The sequence below is a fragment of the Zootoca vivipara genome, chromosome 6, assembly GCF_963506605.1.
Source record: "Zootoca vivipara chromosome 6, rZooViv1.1, whole genome shotgun sequence".
In the NCBI taxonomy this organism is placed as follows: domain Eukaryota; kingdom Metazoa; phylum Chordata; class Lepidosauria; order Squamata; family Lacertidae; genus Zootoca; species Zootoca vivipara.
In genome coordinates, this window is record NC_083281.1 from 21211608 (window position 1) to 21230574 (window position 18967).

General features: G+C 47.1%; 1 protein-coding gene across 3 annotated transcripts in view; it reads left to right on the top strand.

Moving 5' to 3' along the window:
• The first annotated feature begins 11213 nt into the window (after positions 1–11213).
• The window catches only part of CEACAM19 (CEA cell adhesion molecule 19), a 118486-nt gene continuing 110732 nt past the window's right edge, over positions 11214–18967 (top strand). For 2 of the 3 annotated variants that reach the window (XM_060275593.1, XM_035121003.2), the window contains exons 1-4: positions 11214–11392; positions 12575–12838; positions 15159–15530; positions 18175–18364. In XM_060275593.1, coding sequence (XP_060131576.1) covers positions 11221–11392; positions 12575–12838; positions 15159–15530; positions 18175–18364 — 998 coding nt within the window. In that variant the 5' untranslated portion in view covers positions 11214–11220. The remainder of the gene's footprint in view (positions 11393–12574; positions 12839–15158; positions 15531–18174; positions 18365–18967) is intronic. The other variant, XM_035121002.2, reaches the window with a different exon arrangement.

Genomic DNA, 18967 nt, shown 5'->3' on the forward strand with positions numbered 1-18967 from the left:
TGACCTGCAGAAACCAGCCGTTGACTATTTTCATCGCGATTGTGAAGCACGGCCTTCTGCCATTCTCGGCAGACCAAGCTGCTGCGCATGAGAACCGAGGCCTGTGAAAGAAAGGCTTGGCAATGCCCCGTGTGCTTTTCTGCAAAACCCACCATGAACTGCAATTATTTTGCTGCAAAAGCTGAGGAAGGGTGGTTTGTGTTCGAATCATGCCCGCAGCAGATATAAACCACCGCCCAGGCCAAAGACCCTCCGATACCTTATCCCAAATCAGGATCTGCCATATATTTGATGTCATGCCCTTGTGGACATGTTCTGCAACATGCTATTGACGTAATAATAGCACATTTGTGGTGGATTTATTCTGTGCTAGTTTGTTCTGCAATGCTTCTCCAATGCTACTGTCACAATGGGTGCAATTCTGAGCTTTGTCTGTGGTTTATTGCTGTAGATCATGGCATCAGTGCAGTTGACATATATTGATCAAAGAAGAGATCCTGCAATTCAGAGCTGTCCTGACCCTAGTATTAATCTTTATTTTAAATGTGACCTTGAGGGTATACTTAATGCCAAGCTCAGCACATAAATCGCCTGTTACCAGCAAAGTTTAATTGTCACCTCCCGTAAGAAAAAATTGGGTTCCGCAGAGACAACAAAGTCTTCCTCCGAAAGTAAAGTCATGACTCAGGAAGCCTGCAGATCACCAATTAGTCATTTCTCATGAGACTAACATTTGCACGTATTGACTCCAGCAAAACGTTTCAGAAAGGTTTTCGGCAGAGTCCCTTGTGAGATTTCACTGAGGCTTTTTGACAATCCCCCCCCTGATATTCTTGCAGAGAAGCTGATAAAATGTGGGCTGGACCAAGTAACTGTTAGATGGATTTGTAGCTCGTTGAACCTGTAGAGCAGGGGTCCCCAGACTTACCCGCCTTTGGGCTGGTGCCCGCCGCGCCGACTGCGCGGCGGGCCGGAGGGTGGGGGTGTGCGCGCACAGTGGGCTGGAGGGTGGGGGAGTGCGTGCCAGTGTGCATGCGCACACCCATTTACTGGCGCAGTGGCGCGCTTCCAGACTGAAAAAAACCGCCGAAAATTGTTTGTGCGCATGCGTATGGGCCTCCCCCGACCCGGAAGTGCACCTCCCCCGACCCGGAAGTGCACCGGAAATGACCTCTTCTGGGTCGGGAGAGGCCCATACGCATGCGCAGAAATGATTTTCGGCGATATTTTCCGATCCGGAATGGCACCGCCGTGCAGCGTGCTGCAAGAAAGGGGGCGGCGGCAGCGGGCGGCGGGGGGCGTCGCGGGCCGGATTGGGAGGCCAATTGGGCCGCATCTGGCCCACGGGCCGTAGTCTGGGGACCCCTGCTGTAGAGTGCTCATGAATGGGTCTTCATCATCCTGGGAAAAGGAGACAAGCAGGGCTCTGTAATGGACCTGGCATTGTTCAACGTCTTTATAAATGACTTGGGTGAAGGAATTAGGGGATGCTCATCCCATTTGCAGGTGACACCAAACTGGGAGGGGTACGGTAGCTAAGGTTGCGGAAGACAGAATCAGAATTCAAAATGGCCTTAACGGATTGGAGAACTGGGCCAAAACTAACAAAATAAATTTCAATAGGGACAAATGCAAGGTTCTGCACTTAGGCAGGAAGACCCAGCTGCACAAATATAAGATGGGGGACACCTGACTTACTAGCAGTACATGTGAAAAGGATCTAGGGGTCTTGGTGGACCACATGCTGAACATGAGTCAACAGGGTGATGCAGCAGCAAAAAAAGGCTAACCCTGTTCTAGGCTGCATCAACAGAAATATAGTCTCCAGATCAAGGGAAGTAATAGAACCACTTGGTCAGACCACACTTGGAATACTGTGTCCAATTCTGAGCACCACAATTTTAGAAGGATGTTGACAAGATGGAACATGTGCAGAGGAAGGCAACCAAGATGATCAGGGGTTCTGGAAACAAAGCCTTATGAGGAACAGTTGTGGGAGTTGGATGCATTTAGCATGGAGAAGAGGAGACTGAGAGGAGATATGATATCTGAAAGGTTGCCACGTGGAAGATAGAGCAAGCTTGTTCTCCACTGTTCCAGAGGGCAGAACCGATTGATTCCATTTACAAGAAAGGAGATTCTGATTAAACACCAGGAAGAACTTTCTGATAGTAAGAGTTGTTCGACAGTGGAACAAGCTACCTTGGAAGATGGGGGACTCTCCTTCCTTGGAGAGGAGTTGGACTAGATGACCCTTGGGGTTGGACTAGATGACCCTTGGGGTCCCTTCCAACTCTACGATTCTCTGCTATCCCTCTAGGGATGGTGAGCAGGGAGCAGATGGGTGTTGGACATGCAGGGGAGTTCAAGCACGTTTCTTGCAACAGCACCACCTTATTGCTGTCCAGATGGGCTCAGGCACAACAAAAGCAGAACAAAAACAATCTATTTTTTAAAAAAATAATTTTTATTGGTTTTTATACAAAGAAGACAAACATAACATAGAATGTAGACTCTGTCCCTTCAATTTCCCTCCACCCACAAGACCACTTCCGCCACCAGTAGTACCCGTGAGCATTGGGAACCAAAGGGGTCCATTTTTGGCTGGGTTTGACCTCCCCCCTCCTTCCTCCCCCCTCATCCCCTCCCTGCCACTGAGAGGACAGGGATGGAGGTTCTCTGAGGCTTGGTTTCCCCCCAGTTGATTCTTCAGCATAACAATCCAATTTAACAAAAAACAACAACAAAAGGACAATAAAAAAGAAAAAAGAAAAAGAAAAGAAGAAAAAAGAAAAGAAAAAAAAGAACTATAAATTCCCAAATCTTAATTTCTTAACATTGTAGTTGTGACTTCCTCGAATCTCTTCCTCCTGGTTTTCCTAACTTCTCTAATTATTTATGGCGGGTTTTCTACTCTAATTCAAAATCTTATTCTTACACTATTAACTTAATCCTCCTCCTTCTTCGTGCCGGCCTCCCACGAGCCCTCTTCTGCCACAAGAGGGACTCGCGGGGGCCAGCACTTCAAAGGTTCCATTTTTTGTGTCTGGGTTTCCCTCTACCCCCTCCCCTCCCCCCAGGGCACCCCCTGCCACTGGGTGCCACCGAGTAAAGAGAGAGAGACAGGCAGCTCTCTACTCAAACACCTATCTAAACACAAACTTATTCATACTAATCCAAAAACTTCTTTCCTCAGCCCATCTTCTAACTCCCTCCAGAAAGGTCAGTCTTTACAACACTCTCCTTCCCCCCTCCCGATATCTTTTCCCCCAATTGGATCAGCATTCCTTAAGCAAGCCAAGATGTCAGAAACCGTCATTCAAAAACCAAAAAGCCTTTAAGTTAGAATTCTCACCCCACACCAGTTCTTTCCCCCTTGCAACTCCAGACCCCTATTCCCCCCTCCCCTGCCTTTCCTCTCCCTCAATGACATAACTCCCCACTTCAGTCCCTCCAGGTTCCTTCTTTCCATTAATCTTCATTTCAATTTGCTTCTCCTTGTCACTCTGTTCTTCTTTTTCAAATCCTTGTTTTACCTCATCCACAAAGTATTTTTTATGGTCCAGATCGCCTTCTTCTTTGTCATCAAATTGTTGCTCCTCATACTCAGTCCCAGAGTCAAAATTATCAGAGTCAAAATTGTCCAAATCCTGATCTTGAACCTCATTTTCTAATAATGATCCATTAGGATGTTGTCGTTCCTTGTAAATGTCCTCCCATATTTGTAGATAATTCAGCACAGCCACCTGGAAGGCTTGAGAATACTTTGTTTTCATAGTTCTCTTAACCGCAGACAGGCAGAAGATAGAGGGCAAAGGGTGCTGGAAAATTCCTTGCTTTTACACGGTCGGCTCCATCTTGGCTGATCTTCTCTTTTGTCTTTAACTCCATCAAAAATCCAGTCCCAATTCCAAATTTTTACTTCCACAGCAACGCAATAGATTTCCTTAGTCTTTTAGCAACTTGGCAGCTTTTGACAGCTTTTGACAGCTGTCAAAATACTTTCCCCTTATTGATGCTAAACCTCAAGGGGTGCCGGACTCGGGAGCTGAGAAGGGTTGAAAAAGTCTTTCTTTCTCTCGGGTTCACAATCCAAAAACTTTCTTCCTTTTTCGGCTTGAGGATATTTAATGCGCCTCCCAATTAGCCAATAGGAAGAGATCAACTTCCGTTTTTTTAAAAATCTCTCCTATTCTCGAGATTAATTTTTTAAAAGTCCAAATGTAAATTTCACTTACTTTGTGTAAGTCTCTTATTTTTTTTGGAAGAATCCGCCGCTTGCTGGGTGAAGACTCGGAGCTTCGCCTCTCGGAGGTAAAATGGATCCCAAAATGGCTCCCGCGACTCCACTCCGCTGGCTCTCGATCGCTCTACTGAGCTCTCGGGCAGCGGAGGATTCGCGGAACGGAGCAGCTGCTGGGTCATGAGTCGCCGGGACGCTCTTCCCGGTGCTTCTGTGGGGAGTCCGCTCACTCTGCGGACTCCCCCCCCCCTCCGAGAGGCCAGGGACTTCGGAACGCGAAGTCCCTGCATCCTCCTTCCTCGGCGCGACGGACCGGAAGCCAGAACAAAAACAATCTAGAACATTTGTGGTATAAAAAGTTATGGGATTTCAGCAAGCACAAACAGCAGTGGGGTCGTTTGTGACTACCCTGAGAGCAACATGTGAGCTAAAAATAAGAGATCAAAATTAGGGTTGCCAGACTCAATAGAGGATAGGACTTCTGTGCCTTTAATTTCCCTGCTCTCTTTTGAGTCTGGAAACCTTAAAGAGAAACCAGCAGACCCTTTGCTTGGAAATTAAACAAAGGGTCTGCTGGTTTCTCTTTAAGGTTTCCAGACTCAAAAGAGAGCAGGGCAATTAATGGCACAGAAGTCCTGTCCTCTATTGAGCCTGGCAACCCTAATCACAGTAAAACAACTAAAAACCTATAGTAAGAACAAAATTCATTTGCCATAAGCATCCTGAAACCTCTTTCTTTAGAGCTAATTCTGCATACAGTGGTACCTTGGTTTAAGAACAGCTTAGTTTATGAACAACTTGGATTAAGAACGCTGCAAACCCGGAAGTAGATGTTTTGGTTCGTGAACTTTGCCTTGGAAGCAGAACATGTTCTGCTTCCTGTTGAGTGTGTTCCATTTGTAAATTGAGTCCCTAGCTGCTATGGGAAAGCACACCTTGATTTAAGAATGCTTTGGTTTAAGAACGGACTTCTGGAAAGGATTAATTTCGTAAACCAAGATACTGTACCACTGTTATTTCATTTCTCACTTAATGTTCCTATCCAGTAGGTGGCAGGAGAGATCACAGTATAGTACGTATCTTTTGGCTAACAAAATAAAAAAATTCCTTCCAGCAGCACCTTAAAGACCAACTAAGTTTTTTATTTTGGTATTGTAGCCTCAGCTTCAGGATCTGCCTTCCAGTGAGCACTCGGGGCTGATTTCCTTCAGAATGGATAGGTTTGATCTTCTTGCAGTCCATGGGACTCTCAAGAGTCTCCTCCAGCACCAGAATTCAGAAGCATCCATTCTTCGGCGATAAGCAACCAGGTATTACGAGCCAACATTTCTGTGATAAAGCAGAGACGGGAGATTGTTCCTCTTTTGGCCCCTTGGCCAGATGTGGCACATAGATAATGTCTCTCGTGATGTGCCCCTCCCTCAGAGATATAGCACAGGTTGCAAAAGCGGGCAGCAGCCTCCATCTTTAAGCAGCGCCGCCCTCCCAACCCCCCCAAATCCATATCAGATCTGAACATAGCAGAATCCATCAATATTTCCTCTTTCTCAAGCATTCCTAAGCAAGCCAAGCCAAACTGGTTCCGGCCCCAGGCAAACTGGTTTGTTTTTTTTGGTGACCAACACTTGGAGGTGGGTGTGACCTCCTCGCACATTCCCGGTGCGGTTTCTGAGACAAAGGCCAGCCAATGGCCTCATTAATTCACGAAAGCTGCAAGCGCCTCCTTTGAGGGTTTGTGAGCTCCTCTCATACCAGATGCGTTTGCCCGATGCGAACATGAATGGCTTGACTAATATCCTGGGTTCCCTTCCCTGGCATATTCGCCTTTTAAACATTGTAGGGTTTTTTTAAGGGTTCTGGAAATTGTAGCTCTGCGAGGGGTCAACTACCTCTCCCAGCATTCAAAATCCTCTTTCAAATGGAGATTTTTGCAGTTGGGGAATTGAGGGGGGAATGCATGCAAAGCGTGGGATGAAGGAACCATCAATGGGAAAATGTGCACGTACTCTGGAAGCAGTAGTATTGTGGGGAATTCAGACGTGCAGAGCAGCTTCGTGATAAGCACATCCACTCTCCCTTTCTGAGTTTATAAAGTCTCCCATGTGTTTCTGAATGCCTAGTTTTAGAGCTTGCAGAACAAATTCTCTCTCTCCCCCCGGTTCTCTTCCCATGAGCCTTCTGCAGAGTGACTCTAGGAGCTGATCCTCACTGGCTAACACACTTCTTTTCACACCGATTCAATGCAAAGGCTTCTTCCCCGTGGCCAGAAATTCCCCATTTCATGCTGATTGGTTGTCTCTGGGATGTTGGAGACAGGGACCCTGCTGTGGAAATGGAAATAGATCTTCCCCCACCCCCAGCAACCCCGAACAGCTACCCTTCTGCCCATTAGCAAATCAGGAACGAATGCACAACAAATTCTCACTGTCGTATAACTGACCCCAGAAACAAATAGAAGAGAATGCTCACTTAATGACTGGACACAGTCTAACCTCCGTGTAGCCTTTGTGTCAGCAAATCAGGACAAATGCTCAGTGCCGAGGTTGCCCAGAGGAACCCCAGGAGGGGGAGGGGACTGGAGGAAAGCCCTTTGAGGAAAGGTTGAAAAAGTTGCCTACTTTTCGCCTGGAGAAGAGACAGTTAGGAGACACGATAGCTATCTCTAAATACCTGACCGGCTGTCAATTAGATGATGGAGCAAATATTTTCATGTTGCTTCAGAGGGGAGGGCCCAGAGCGATGGCTTCACATTACCAGAGTGTTTGAGGAAGGAGGGTTTGAGCAGGAACTGGCTCAAGACATGGTGGTGCCTGAGGCGAACCACAAAATGGCGCCCCTGGGTGAAGGGGTGAGTGAAGATTTGCATCAGGAACAAGAGGGAATAGAGATCGATGTCGGAAACAAGGGTGAGAGGAGACCAGCAGCCTCCTATTTGCCAAGAGGCTCCAAGGAGCAGGCAGCAGCTATTGTTGCCATCACGGCAACATCAGCAGTGGGCATTGCATTCCTTGGAAGCCAGATATGCTGCCTCGGTGAATGCTGCCGCCTGAGGCAGTCGCCCCACACTGCCCCATGTGTAGGCCGGCCCAGACCATAGCGCAATGCTAGAGAATCTGCCACAGAAGGTTCTAAGGCCGATCGCTCGCATCTCCAGGTAGGGCTGCATGAAACCAACATCTTTGTAAATGGCTTGGGTGAAGGAATTGAGGGGACGCTCATCAGATTTGCAGATGGCAGCAAACTGGGAGGGGTAGCTAAGGTCGAAGAAGACAGAATCTGAATTCAAAATGGCCTTAACACATTGGAGAACTGGGGGCAAGCTAACAAAAGAATTTCAATAGGGACAAATGCAAGGTTCTGCATTTAGGCAGGAAGAAGCAGCTGCACAAATATAGGATGGGGGACACCCGGCTTACTAGCAGTACATGTGAAAAGGATCTAGGGGTCTTGGTGGACCACAAGCTGAACACGAGTCAAAAGGGTGATACAGCAGCAGCCAAAAACAAAACAAAAAAACTTAACACGATTCCAGGCTGCATCAACAGAAAAATAGTGTCCAGATCAAGGGAAGTCAGAGTACCACTCTATACTCTATTCTGCCTTGGTTAGACCACACCTGGAATACTGTGTTCAATTCTGTGCACCACAATTTAAGAAGGGTGTCGACAAGTTGGGAGGTGTGCAGAGGAGGGCAACCAAGATGATCAAGGGTCTGGAAACAAAGCCTTGTGAGGAGTGCTTGAAGGAGCTGGATATATTTAGCCTGGAAAAGATGAGACTGAGAGGAGATATGACAGCCATCTTCAAAGAGTGGAGTCTCCTTCTTTGGAGGTCTTTAAGCAGAGGCTTGACAGCCATCTGTCAGGAATGCTTTGATGGTGTTTCTTGCTTGGCAGGGGGTTGGACTGGATGGCCCTTGTGGTCTCTTCCAACTCTATGATTCTATGATTCTATGAAATATATCAAGGGCTGTCACATGGAGGAAGGAGCAAACTTGTTTTCTCCTGCTCTGGAGGGTAGGACTCGAACCAAGTTACAAGAAAGGAGATTCCGGCTAAACATTTGGAAAAACTTTCTGATAGTAAGAGCTGTTTGACAGTGGAGCAGACTCCCACGAGAGGTGGTGGACTCTCCTTCCTTGGAGGTTTTTAAGCAGAGGTTGGGTGGCCATCTGTCATGGATGCTTTAGCTGATATTCCTGCATTGCAGGGGGTTGGACTAGATGACCCTTGGGTCCCTTCCAACTCTATGATTCTATAAACTAGAAGGACCAGAAGGACCTGCAAACTTCCTGATGCTACAGGTCGTTTAAAAGTGGCAGAGTTGGCTTGGGAGGAGGGTGGACTCTCCTTCCACCTACGATTTTCTGCATTGATAGCGGGTTGGATGTCTTGACCTTTGAGCTTCCTCTGAACTATGTTCCTCCTTAAAGAGGAACCATGCAGGAGATGGGAGGGTTGACCTGGCCTTGTGTGTGCTTTAATGTCAACTTGTGGAAGCCGGCTTCAATGGCGAGGCTCAGACCCAGAACATCTGAAGGGAGGACCAAATCAGACATGGTGTTCAAGTGGTCTTATCCTCACCCGACTGTCGTATATGTTTAAGGGATTATTTCAGGCCCTCCAAGTGTCTCTATTTTCCAGGGACGCCCTCGATTTACAGCTGTCCCAGTTTCTGAGTTGATCCTGGAATGTCCCGCTTTTCCTTTTTCCCTTTTTAAAATATAATTTTTATTACATTTTCTATTTCACATTTCAAAATATTCATTCAAGCAACCTTAAATCAATTGCTTCCCTGCATATTGAACCAAACCATTCAATAATCCATTGTTACAACCATCAAAGCTTATTTACACTGTTGAATTCAACTTAATGCTACCAGCATTTTTAAATAAACACAATTTCCCCCCATATATTCAGTAAACATTTTCCAGTCTTCTTTAAACATACATTCTTCTTGTTCTCTTATTCTATATGTTAAATCTGCAAGCTGCACGCATTCCATCAGTTGTCCCACTTTTCCTTGGGATGTCCCTGTTTTCTTCAGAGAAATTTTGGAGGGTATGGATTTATCCGACCCCTGAACCGTCTGAACACAGCCCTGTATCGGGAAGGTTTTTTTTATTTTATTTAAACTGTTTAATGTTTTAGTCTGTTTATTGTAGTCAGTTGGGTGGGGTATAAATAGTAATGTTGTTGTTGTTGTTGTTGTTGTTGAATAGGATGTCCCTATTTTCATCCGAGAAATGTTGGAGTGTATGTGTATTGTGCCACTTTAAATAGCCACAGCTTCACCCAAAGGATTCTGGGAGCAGAGGTTTGTTAAGGGTGCTGAGCAAAGCATGCCCAGCCATTAGGAAAGGTGAAACACTGCCTCAGGCGGTCGATGTCCCCAGGTGACATGCCTGCGACTGTCCTGTCACCTCTTTCAGTGATGGAGAGGCACTGCTGCCAGTGGCACCGATTTGGGGCCAGATCACGTCCATTTGGGGCGAGAGCTCACTGAAAATTGGAGCCATCTTGCCTGAAAAATGGGCGCCATCTCCGCCTGGGTAAGGCAGCCAGGCAAGGTGGCAATTCTTGCCCCGGCACTGAGAGTTGTTAGGAGGCCTCTTATTCTCCCCCCAGAACTATAATTCCCAGAGCTTCACAGGGAGTAGGATTGATAGCTGAACCACTCTGAATTGTAGCTCTTTGAGGGGGAATGGGGTCTCCTGACAACTCTCTGTACCCTTAGCCAACCCTACATACCAGATGTGAGAAAGCATGGGAGGTCATATCTCGTTTGGCCCTGAGAATAAACAAGGATCTCTCTGAGCAAGTGCAGAGTGCAGTTCGGCCACCACTGCCTACATGTATAACTTGGCATCTCTTTGCTTTGTTCTGGGTCAGTCGGCACAGTCGGCAAGGCACGCTGCCACCACGGCCCAAGGAGCCCAGACTAACCAGCACATAGACGCCTCTGCCAATGGATAACCTCTAGGTGACTCATTCACTCAAATTCCCAGCACCACAGTGCTGTTCACAGCACTTTTTTTTTTTTTTTAAGTCCGGGGGCGGCGGATCCCTCTTGCCAGGACACTCTGAGAATTGTGGCTCTAGGAAGATAATAGGGGCCTTCTGCAACTCTTAACTCCCAGAATTCTTAGCAACTCTTGCCAACCTTAGCAAACCGCAGCTCCCAGAATTCTTTGGTGGTTGTGGTGGGGAGCCATGACTGTTTAAAGAAGATTCCCATCACATAGTTAGAATTCCCAGAGTTCCCTGGGAAGAAAGATTGGTTGTTAAACTACTCTATGAATTGTAGCTCCGTGAGGGGAATTGTGGGATGCGTCTCCCTCCTGACAAAACTCCCAGAATTCTTTAAAAATAAAATAAAATAAACTTTATTATTTTTGAAAGGCAATAATTACAATAAAAAATGTACAGCCATAACACTGTCATTACAGTTGTCTTTTTTCCCCTTCCCACACCTCCCTCCTTCCCCCCTCTATTCCCTCCCTCTTCTCTTCCCCGTCGACTTCTCAACCTTTTCTAAGCTTATCCCTCCCCCCCATATGTGATCTACATACCTTACTCTTATATTGCATTTATTTTCTTAAAATTCTATCAATTCTTTATATTCTATCAATTCTTTCTATTCTATCAGTTTTGTTATTTCTACATAGAATGGTTCTCCAGGCGAAAAGATTGGTTGTTAAACTACTCTATGAATTGTAGCTCCGTGAGGGGAATTGTGGGATGCGTCTCTCTCCTGACAAAACTCCCAGAATTCTTGGGGGGAAGCCACAGCTGTTAGAACCTCTATCAAAGAGCATGGTGCGCCCACACTCGATTTCTCGACAAGCAAACTTTGTGCGACAGGCAGAAATCCAACCGGCTCAGCTTGGGCTGGCTACGGAGATTCTGTGTGCTACAGATAATTACACCTTGCCCGTCTCGGAAGGCACCTCACTCCCTCCACCTCCCTGTACCCAAATGCCTGCAGTCGGCCCCACCTTCCCCATCTCTCTGTCACCCTGCCGTCTAACTAGTCGGGTTGGGTTAGGACTGGGAATGTGTGGGGGAGAAGCACAAGAGGAGAGGAAGGCAGGGAAGGCGGAGGCAGAAAGATCCCTTCCAGATCTTGTCTCCTCGTCCTCAGCAGAAGGTGAGAGAAAATCAGAATTCTCTTTGGGTGAGTGGTTCGTGCAGCGCTGCTATAACATGATCCCAGGCACTGCAGAACTCGGGAGGAAGCCCTGCAGAATTTGGAAGCGAGAAATTATATGCGGAGCCTGTGGCGCAATGGGTCAGTGTGTCTGGCTGTTAACCAGAAGGTTGGTGGTTCGAGTCCACCCAGGGATGGCTGTGGGCAAGGATTCGTGTACTGCAGGGGGTTGGACTAGAGGACCCTTGGGGTCCCTCCCAACTCTATGAAACTGGGCCCTGTTTTTTTGGGGGGGGTCAAGGAAAGATGGTTTGGGGGGTGGGGAAGCATATAAATCAACGTCAAGGCTAAAACAAGGATCACCCAGATTTTTTAGAAGATATCTGAAGGCAACCCTGTTTGGGGAAGTTTTTAATGTTTGATGTTTTATCGTGTTTTTAATATTCTGTTGGGAGCTGCCCAGAGTGGCTGGGGAAACTCAGCCAGATAGACAGGGTATTTGACAACAACAACAACAACAACAACAACAACAACAACAACAACAACAACAACAATTTCCTCAAACACCATCCATTGGGACTATTAATCTGCCCCATTCAGCACCCCCTTCTTCTCCTCCTTTCCCCCCAAAATCAGACCCCCACTCTGTTTTATTAGGTAAGGACTGAGGTTTAGAGTATTGCTGCATTGTTGCATTTCTATCTCACCTTCCTCCCGAGGAGCTCAAAGCAACACACCTGCTTCTCCCTTGCTCTCCGTCCCATCTTCACAACAGCCCTGTGAGGGAGGTTCGGCTGGGAGGCAGTGACTGAGGTCACCCAGTGAGCTTCAGGATTCAGCTGTGGGATTTGAACCCGGGTGGCGGCCCCTCGGGCCCTCGTTTGGCACCCTAAGCGTTCTGCTGCACTGCCACCTAACCGTGGGGTGCTAGGATTCCTGGGTCTCAGAAACGGGAGGGGGGACCCTCCGAGCCTCCATCCCGGAAAGGGGAGGCTTCTAGCTCACCCCACAACTTGCCCAGGCCAGCCACGGCACAGAGCCAGCACACCTGGCCTGCTGGTTGGCTCAGTCGAAATTTTAATATCCCAGGACATTCCTGGCAGGCAGTGAGTCAGGCTTGAGCGCCTTTGACGCTGGCTTTGAGTGATGTTGTTGCTCCCGCCTCCCCCCCCCATCCCACAGGCTCGCACCCCAAAGAGGCCAGAGAGACACCAGGAGCAGGAGGAGGAGGAGGAGGAAGCAGCAATTGGCATAGAACCACCCTGTGGAATGGAACAAGGAAGAAACCCAGGTGCCCAGCTGACTGCCCAGTATCGGTTTTAACCTCAGAAGTGTTATTCTCACTTGGAGGGGGTCATCTGCTGAACTTTGGCCAACTTCCACCAAGGACCACCATGCAGAGTTTGACCAGCCGGGTCCCCTTTCCTGGGGAATTCCTGCTAGTAGGTGAGTTGATGACAGAGGAGTAAGCAATGTGAAGCCCGCCCACAAGGCCGCCAGCTGTTTTGGGGGCAGGAGGATTTGTACATAGGGTTGCCAACTGACCAAAAAACACCTGACGCAGTTTGCTCCTCTGCTTTTAAGGAAAATTTGAAATCTATTAAAATTACAGGCGATGGTCGCCTGCGAAGTGTTCCAGATCAAACTGTTGTTCAAGGGACATCTATGGTAACACTTTGAAAGGTTTCTTAAATTAATTCTGTTTATTGTAACAAGCTGGTTTTCTCCTGCTCCGGAGGGTAAGACTCGAACCCATGGCTTCAAGCTACAAGAAAGGAGATTCCGACTAAACAGCGGGAAGACGTTTCTGGGAGTGAGAGCCATTCAACAGTGGAACAGACTCCCTCGGGAGGTGATGGACTCTCCTTCCTTGGAGGCTTTTAAAGAGAGGTTGGGTGGCCATCTGTCATGGATGCTTTAGCTGAGATTCCTGCATTGCAGGGGGCTGGACTGGATGATCCTCGGGGTCCCTTCCAACTTTGCGATTTTATGATTCTAACACAAAGACATTTTTTAAGAATCATGAAGCTGGCAGTTCTATGAACAAGTGGAATGTTGAGGGTGTTTCTGTTTCCTGGCATAGAGGCAATACAAAGGGAGGGGGCACTTTTGCCTGTTTCATGTTAAGCTGCCCTTAAAGACAGAAGAGCAGGGTCAGTTTAATAAGTTGGCAATTCTAATTTATAGAGTTTGGGAGTGTCGTAGGGAATCGGTCAATGCTGAACAGGGTGGAGTCCAACAGCATACGGCTGGCCAATGATTCCCCATCGCTGGCGCACGTGGATTCATAGGCAATGGTGCCATCTGGGCAGAATTTGGGGGCACACAGCAAAATTAGTGGGAGGGCCTCCCAGATTCAGCAAGGCTTTCCACTTTTTGAAGTAAGGGGGGAATATGAGGAGTCCCTCCCCCTGCCCTCAACATCCTGTAAAACCATTATCCCTGGAATTACCTATATTGCAGGGGGTTAGAATAACTTCCAATTCTATGATTCTACCTAATTCAGCCTTTGCCAACATGGGGCAGATAGGAGCCATCCAAAACACCTAAATGGTGCCAGATTGGCAAAATTCTGTACTAATTTTACCGTGGTCAGTAGGCCAAACCTCTGACCACACAGCAGCAGGGGCTGGCTGAGAAGTTGGCAACTGCAGAATGTAGGAAGCTGTCTTATGCCACGCCACACCAGGATTGTTTACACTGGCTGGCAGCAGCTCTCTAAGGGTTTCCACCTGAAGGTCCCTTTCATTTGGAGAAGCCAAGAATTGTCCTGGGGCCTTCTGCACTCAAAGCAGCTGCTCTGCCACTGGGCTACGCCCCTTCCCCCTAGGGTCAGGGTGCTGCACATCTACGAGTTCCTGCTGGACTGGGAACTGCTGGCAGCTGAACTGGTTCGAAGCTGGTTTGAATCTAGTGTGTAGACTAGGGTTATAACCTTTTGACTCCATCTCCCCCCCCAAAAAGCCATTTCCTGTAGCAAAATGAACTTTTGCTTAGAAACGCCAGAAAAGGGAAATGAAAAGTTGGAATTGCTGTAAAAGCTGGAATCTATTTCTCCTGTTTACATGCTATGCCTATTATACAGTTACTTATACAGAAACTGGTTTATTGCTTTTGGGGGTGGCCTTTTCACAGAAGAAATGACCATTCATTCCTTTGCTTCTAGGCAAAAGTTCATCAAACTAAGCTACATGAGCATGAGGCTGTAAAAAAAGTTAGAACAGGGGTCCCCAAACTAAGCCCCTGGGGCCGGATGTGGCCCAATCGCCTTCTAAATCCGGCCTGCGGACGGTCCGTGAATCAGCCTGTTTTTACATGAGTAGAATGTGTCATTTTATTTAGAATGCATCTCTGGGTTATTTGTGGGGCATAAGAATTCATTCATCTCCCCCCCCCATATAGTCCGGCCCCCCACAAGGTCTGAGGGACAGTGGACCGGCCCCCTGCTGAAAAAGTTTGCTGACCCCTGAGAACCTTAGTGTAGACCAGGCATGGCCAAACTTGGCCCTTCAGCTGTTTTAGGACTACAACTCCCATCATCCCTAGCTAACAGGACCAGCGGTCAGGGATGTTGGGAATTGTAGTCCCAAAACAGCTGGAGGGCCAAGTTTGGCCATGCCTGGTGCAGACATATGCTGAGCCAGGTGAGCGGGGTGGGGGAAGCTTTCAGACCAGTAGGATGCAAAGGCAGGCAGGTGCTGTTGGAGGATGCTGTGAGTTCCTGTGGCCACCTAACCTGACTCTCCCTCCCTCTCCTCTCACGCAGCCTGCCTTGTGGGCTTGTGGGCTCCCCTGAGCCAAGCTACCATTGGCAGCGTCCCTGTTGTGTCCATCCCGGAGACCCCCGCTGAGGGTCAGAACGTCACATTTGCCGTGGTCAACGTGACGGGCACTATTCGCCAAATCGACTGGTACCGAGGCGTGGCGACGGACGGTTCGACCCGGCTCTTCAGTTACTTCCCTGGGAACGGCAACCCGCAGCGGAACGGGGTGCGACATACAGGGAGGGAATTTGGCTTCCCCAACGGGTCCCTTCTCATCACCAGGGTCAGGCCCAACGACAGCAAGGTCTACACCGTGATGCTTCTGATGCGCCCCAAAGGCTCTCTCAAAGGGTCCATCGAACTTCAGCTGGCACGTGAGTGTTTGGGCTCTCTCCCGCTCCCAATCTCATTGCCTCCCCCTGTTTCCTGTCTCCGTGGCTCAGCGCTGCAGCACGGGAATGTCCATTCCGGCCACCGTTGAGAGTTTGCCGATGCTTAGCTTTGGAGATCCCCTCTCTCTCTCTCTTTTTAAAAAATTCAAACAGATAAACAATTCTACAAGATTGCACATTTAGCAACCAGTTTTTCCACCTACGGCTTCCATCTCCCTCCGTGGTCCCCCTAAAATTTCTGTTTATACCTTCACCTTATCACAAAAGGGAAACAAAAGGTTCACCCCCACTCAAATCCCTATTTGCGTTTTAATATATTTACACTTAGTGTTTGTTTTTGTTTTTTAAAGTACCGGTATTCTGCAAACAGAATACTCTTCTGGGGGTCTTCAAAAATTGTGGACGGGAAGGAATTTTGACTTTTCTCATCCGCAAAAAGAAGTTACGTCATCCGGACGGTCCTTCCGGATCTCCTGTTTATTGTTTGCATGTATACCTTAGGAATGCTGGAGATGGTTCAATGAGATATTGGGCTGCTTGCTTCTGTTGCATAACACAACTCAAAGCACAATTAGCGTTATATAACCACCCACATCTTCCTTGTACACAACTGTCAAACGGGGGCAGCGAATGGCTGTAGCTGAGTGGTAGGAACACCTGCAGTGCATGCAGAAGGTCAATTCCCAATGGCATCTCCAGAAAGGGGTGGGAGAGGCTCGCTTTCGGAAAACCCGGAGAGTTCAGTATTGCCACAAATGCTAAACTGGTGCATCGGTTAGATCAGGGTTTCCCAGACTTGGGCCTCCAGGTTTTTTTGGACCACAACTCCCATCATCCCTAGCTAGCAGGACCGGTGGTCAGGGATGATGGGAATTGTAGTCCAAAAAGAGCTGGAGGCCCAAGTTTGGGAAACCCTGGGTTAGATCAATCAAAACAAAGATATTTAATGGGCTAAATATGTACCCTGCATTGCCAAACTACAACAAGCACAGCCAATAGGCAGGAGAGATGGGAGTTGTAGTTCAGCAACATCTGGTGAGACAAATGTTCCAGACACACCTGGTTTCAGTTGCCGGCAGAAGGGCACAGATTGAATTAACTCATTTTATCAGTTGATGGGCTAAAATATAGTTGAGGATTCAACCAACAGGGACCCAATGCATGTCCACTCCAAGAGTAGCCCCATCGAGTTCAGTAGGATTTATTCCTTGGATAATGTGTATATGAGTGATGGGGAAATCTGGGCCTTCCAGATGTTGCTGAATGACAAGTCCCACCGTCCCTGGCCACGCTTGCTGGGGCTGGTGGGAGTTCATGAGGCGGTCTTAATGGTGGGGTTTTGCAGGGAGTTGCCTTCCATCGGGTCAGACCATTGGTCCATCGAGCTCAGTATCGTCTACTAGGGATGGAGGAGAAACTGAAATCAGTCTGCATTAAAAAACGGACCTAGCAAATTCTCGCTTTCCTAAAGAATACAGGCAAACCGAAGCACAGCCACCCTTTGCAATCCACACTTATCTGAATTTTGCGAATGGAGGAACAAGAATGCGTTTGACTAGGGTAAAACGTGTGACAAAATACACCCCTCGGTGAAAATAATGTACGGAAAGGCATTATTCTGTGTGAAGTTGTTCTGCAAAAAAAAAGGCATAAAATGACATACACATGAAAAGTGTGTTTGGGGAGAAATTTGTGCTCAAAGCCTGACGAGTTTTCGTGAAGGCCTTTTCTTTTTCTGATTGCAAACTGATGAGGGCCTGCGGAGGACAAAACTTGCTGAGGGTGAGGAATGAGAAACTAAAACCAAAAGATTTATCCATCCCTCTAGCCGACCCTGAACAGCAGTTGGCTCCCCAGGGTTTCAATAAGAGAGTCTCTCCCAGCTGTACCTGGAGATCCTGGGGTTAAAACCTGAAATCTTCTGCATGGAAGCTGGATTGATTGATTGATTGAATTTCTATGCCGCTTTTTATTCAAATGAATCTCAACCAATAAATAACCATAATATAATAAAACATAATACCAATCGTGAATACTGCATACAGCATATAAAATATTTAACAAATTATCAATAAAACAGTTGCAATCTATTAAAAAAACTTAACAAAACAGTCGCTAAGAAATAAGCTAAACTTGACAATTACAAAAAGTCACGTGATTAACAAATAATGCAGCATTTAGAATCTATAAAACAATATTAAAAACATTAACAAAATAGCAATTATAAGCTGAGCACTAAGTTCATCTTTAATTTTTTATTTGAAAATTTTATTTACAAACAAAAACGCATAGACACAAAACAAAATTCATATTGCACTAAGCTCATTCACACAATCTCTGCACCCCCATACTTCTGCCGCTGAGCTACAGCCCTTGTCGAAAGGACACCCTCTTCCACGCAGCTGTTAGAGGTTCAGGAGGCCTGTCCCCTTTTGTGCCTGCCGCCCCGCCACTAGGCGGCTCACGGTTATGCTGGCCCTACCTGGCAGGGTTGTTGTGGAGAGCTGTGAGGACAGAGCTATTTCCGTCATTGTCTTGCCGCAGCCAAAGGGGCCCGTCTCAAGCATTTGCTTGCTCCCTCGGTCACTCGGTGGGTACTAACACCCATGTTCGTTCTCTTTTCTAGACTCAACTACTACCACCCCACCACCTACAACTCCCACCACAGAGGCACCTCCTGTGAAGGAGCTCACCAAACCTTCTTTGATGCTGGGCTGGATTGTTGCTGGAGTCGTGGTTGGCATCCTGCTAGCGGGGGCTGTCGGGGCTGTCCTGGTCTACCGCTTCGTCTTACAGAAGGCAGACCCAGGCACGGGGTAAGGGGGAACGAGGGGCTATGTGTTTAGAATGGTCATGAAGGTAGACCACTGAATTGTAGAGTTTGGATGGGACCATGGGAGTCTTCTAGTCCAAACTCCTGCAATGCAGAAATCGTATCTATCTATCTATCATCTATCTATCTATCTATCTATCTATCTATCTATCTATCTATCTATCTATCTAATTTAATTTTCTCAATTACATTTCAAAATATTCATTGAAACAACCTTAAATCATTTACTTCCCTTCTCTTTCGGTGGTTCATTTTGCATTCCATACATCCCTGCATATTTTACATGAACTAAACCATTCAGTAATCCATTGTTACATTTTTAAAAAACTTATTTACACTGTTGAATTTATCTTAATGCTACCAGCGTTTTTAAATGAACACAATTTTTACCCATATATTCAGTAAACATTTTCCAGTCTTCTTTAAACGTGCATTCTTCTTGTTCTCTTATTCTATATGTTAAGTCTGCAAGCTGTGTGTATTCCATCATGGTTACAGGTAGGTAGCCGTGTTGGTCTGGATCGAAGTAAAATAAAAAAATTCCTTCAGTAGCACCTTAAAGACCAACTAAGTTTTTATTTTGGTA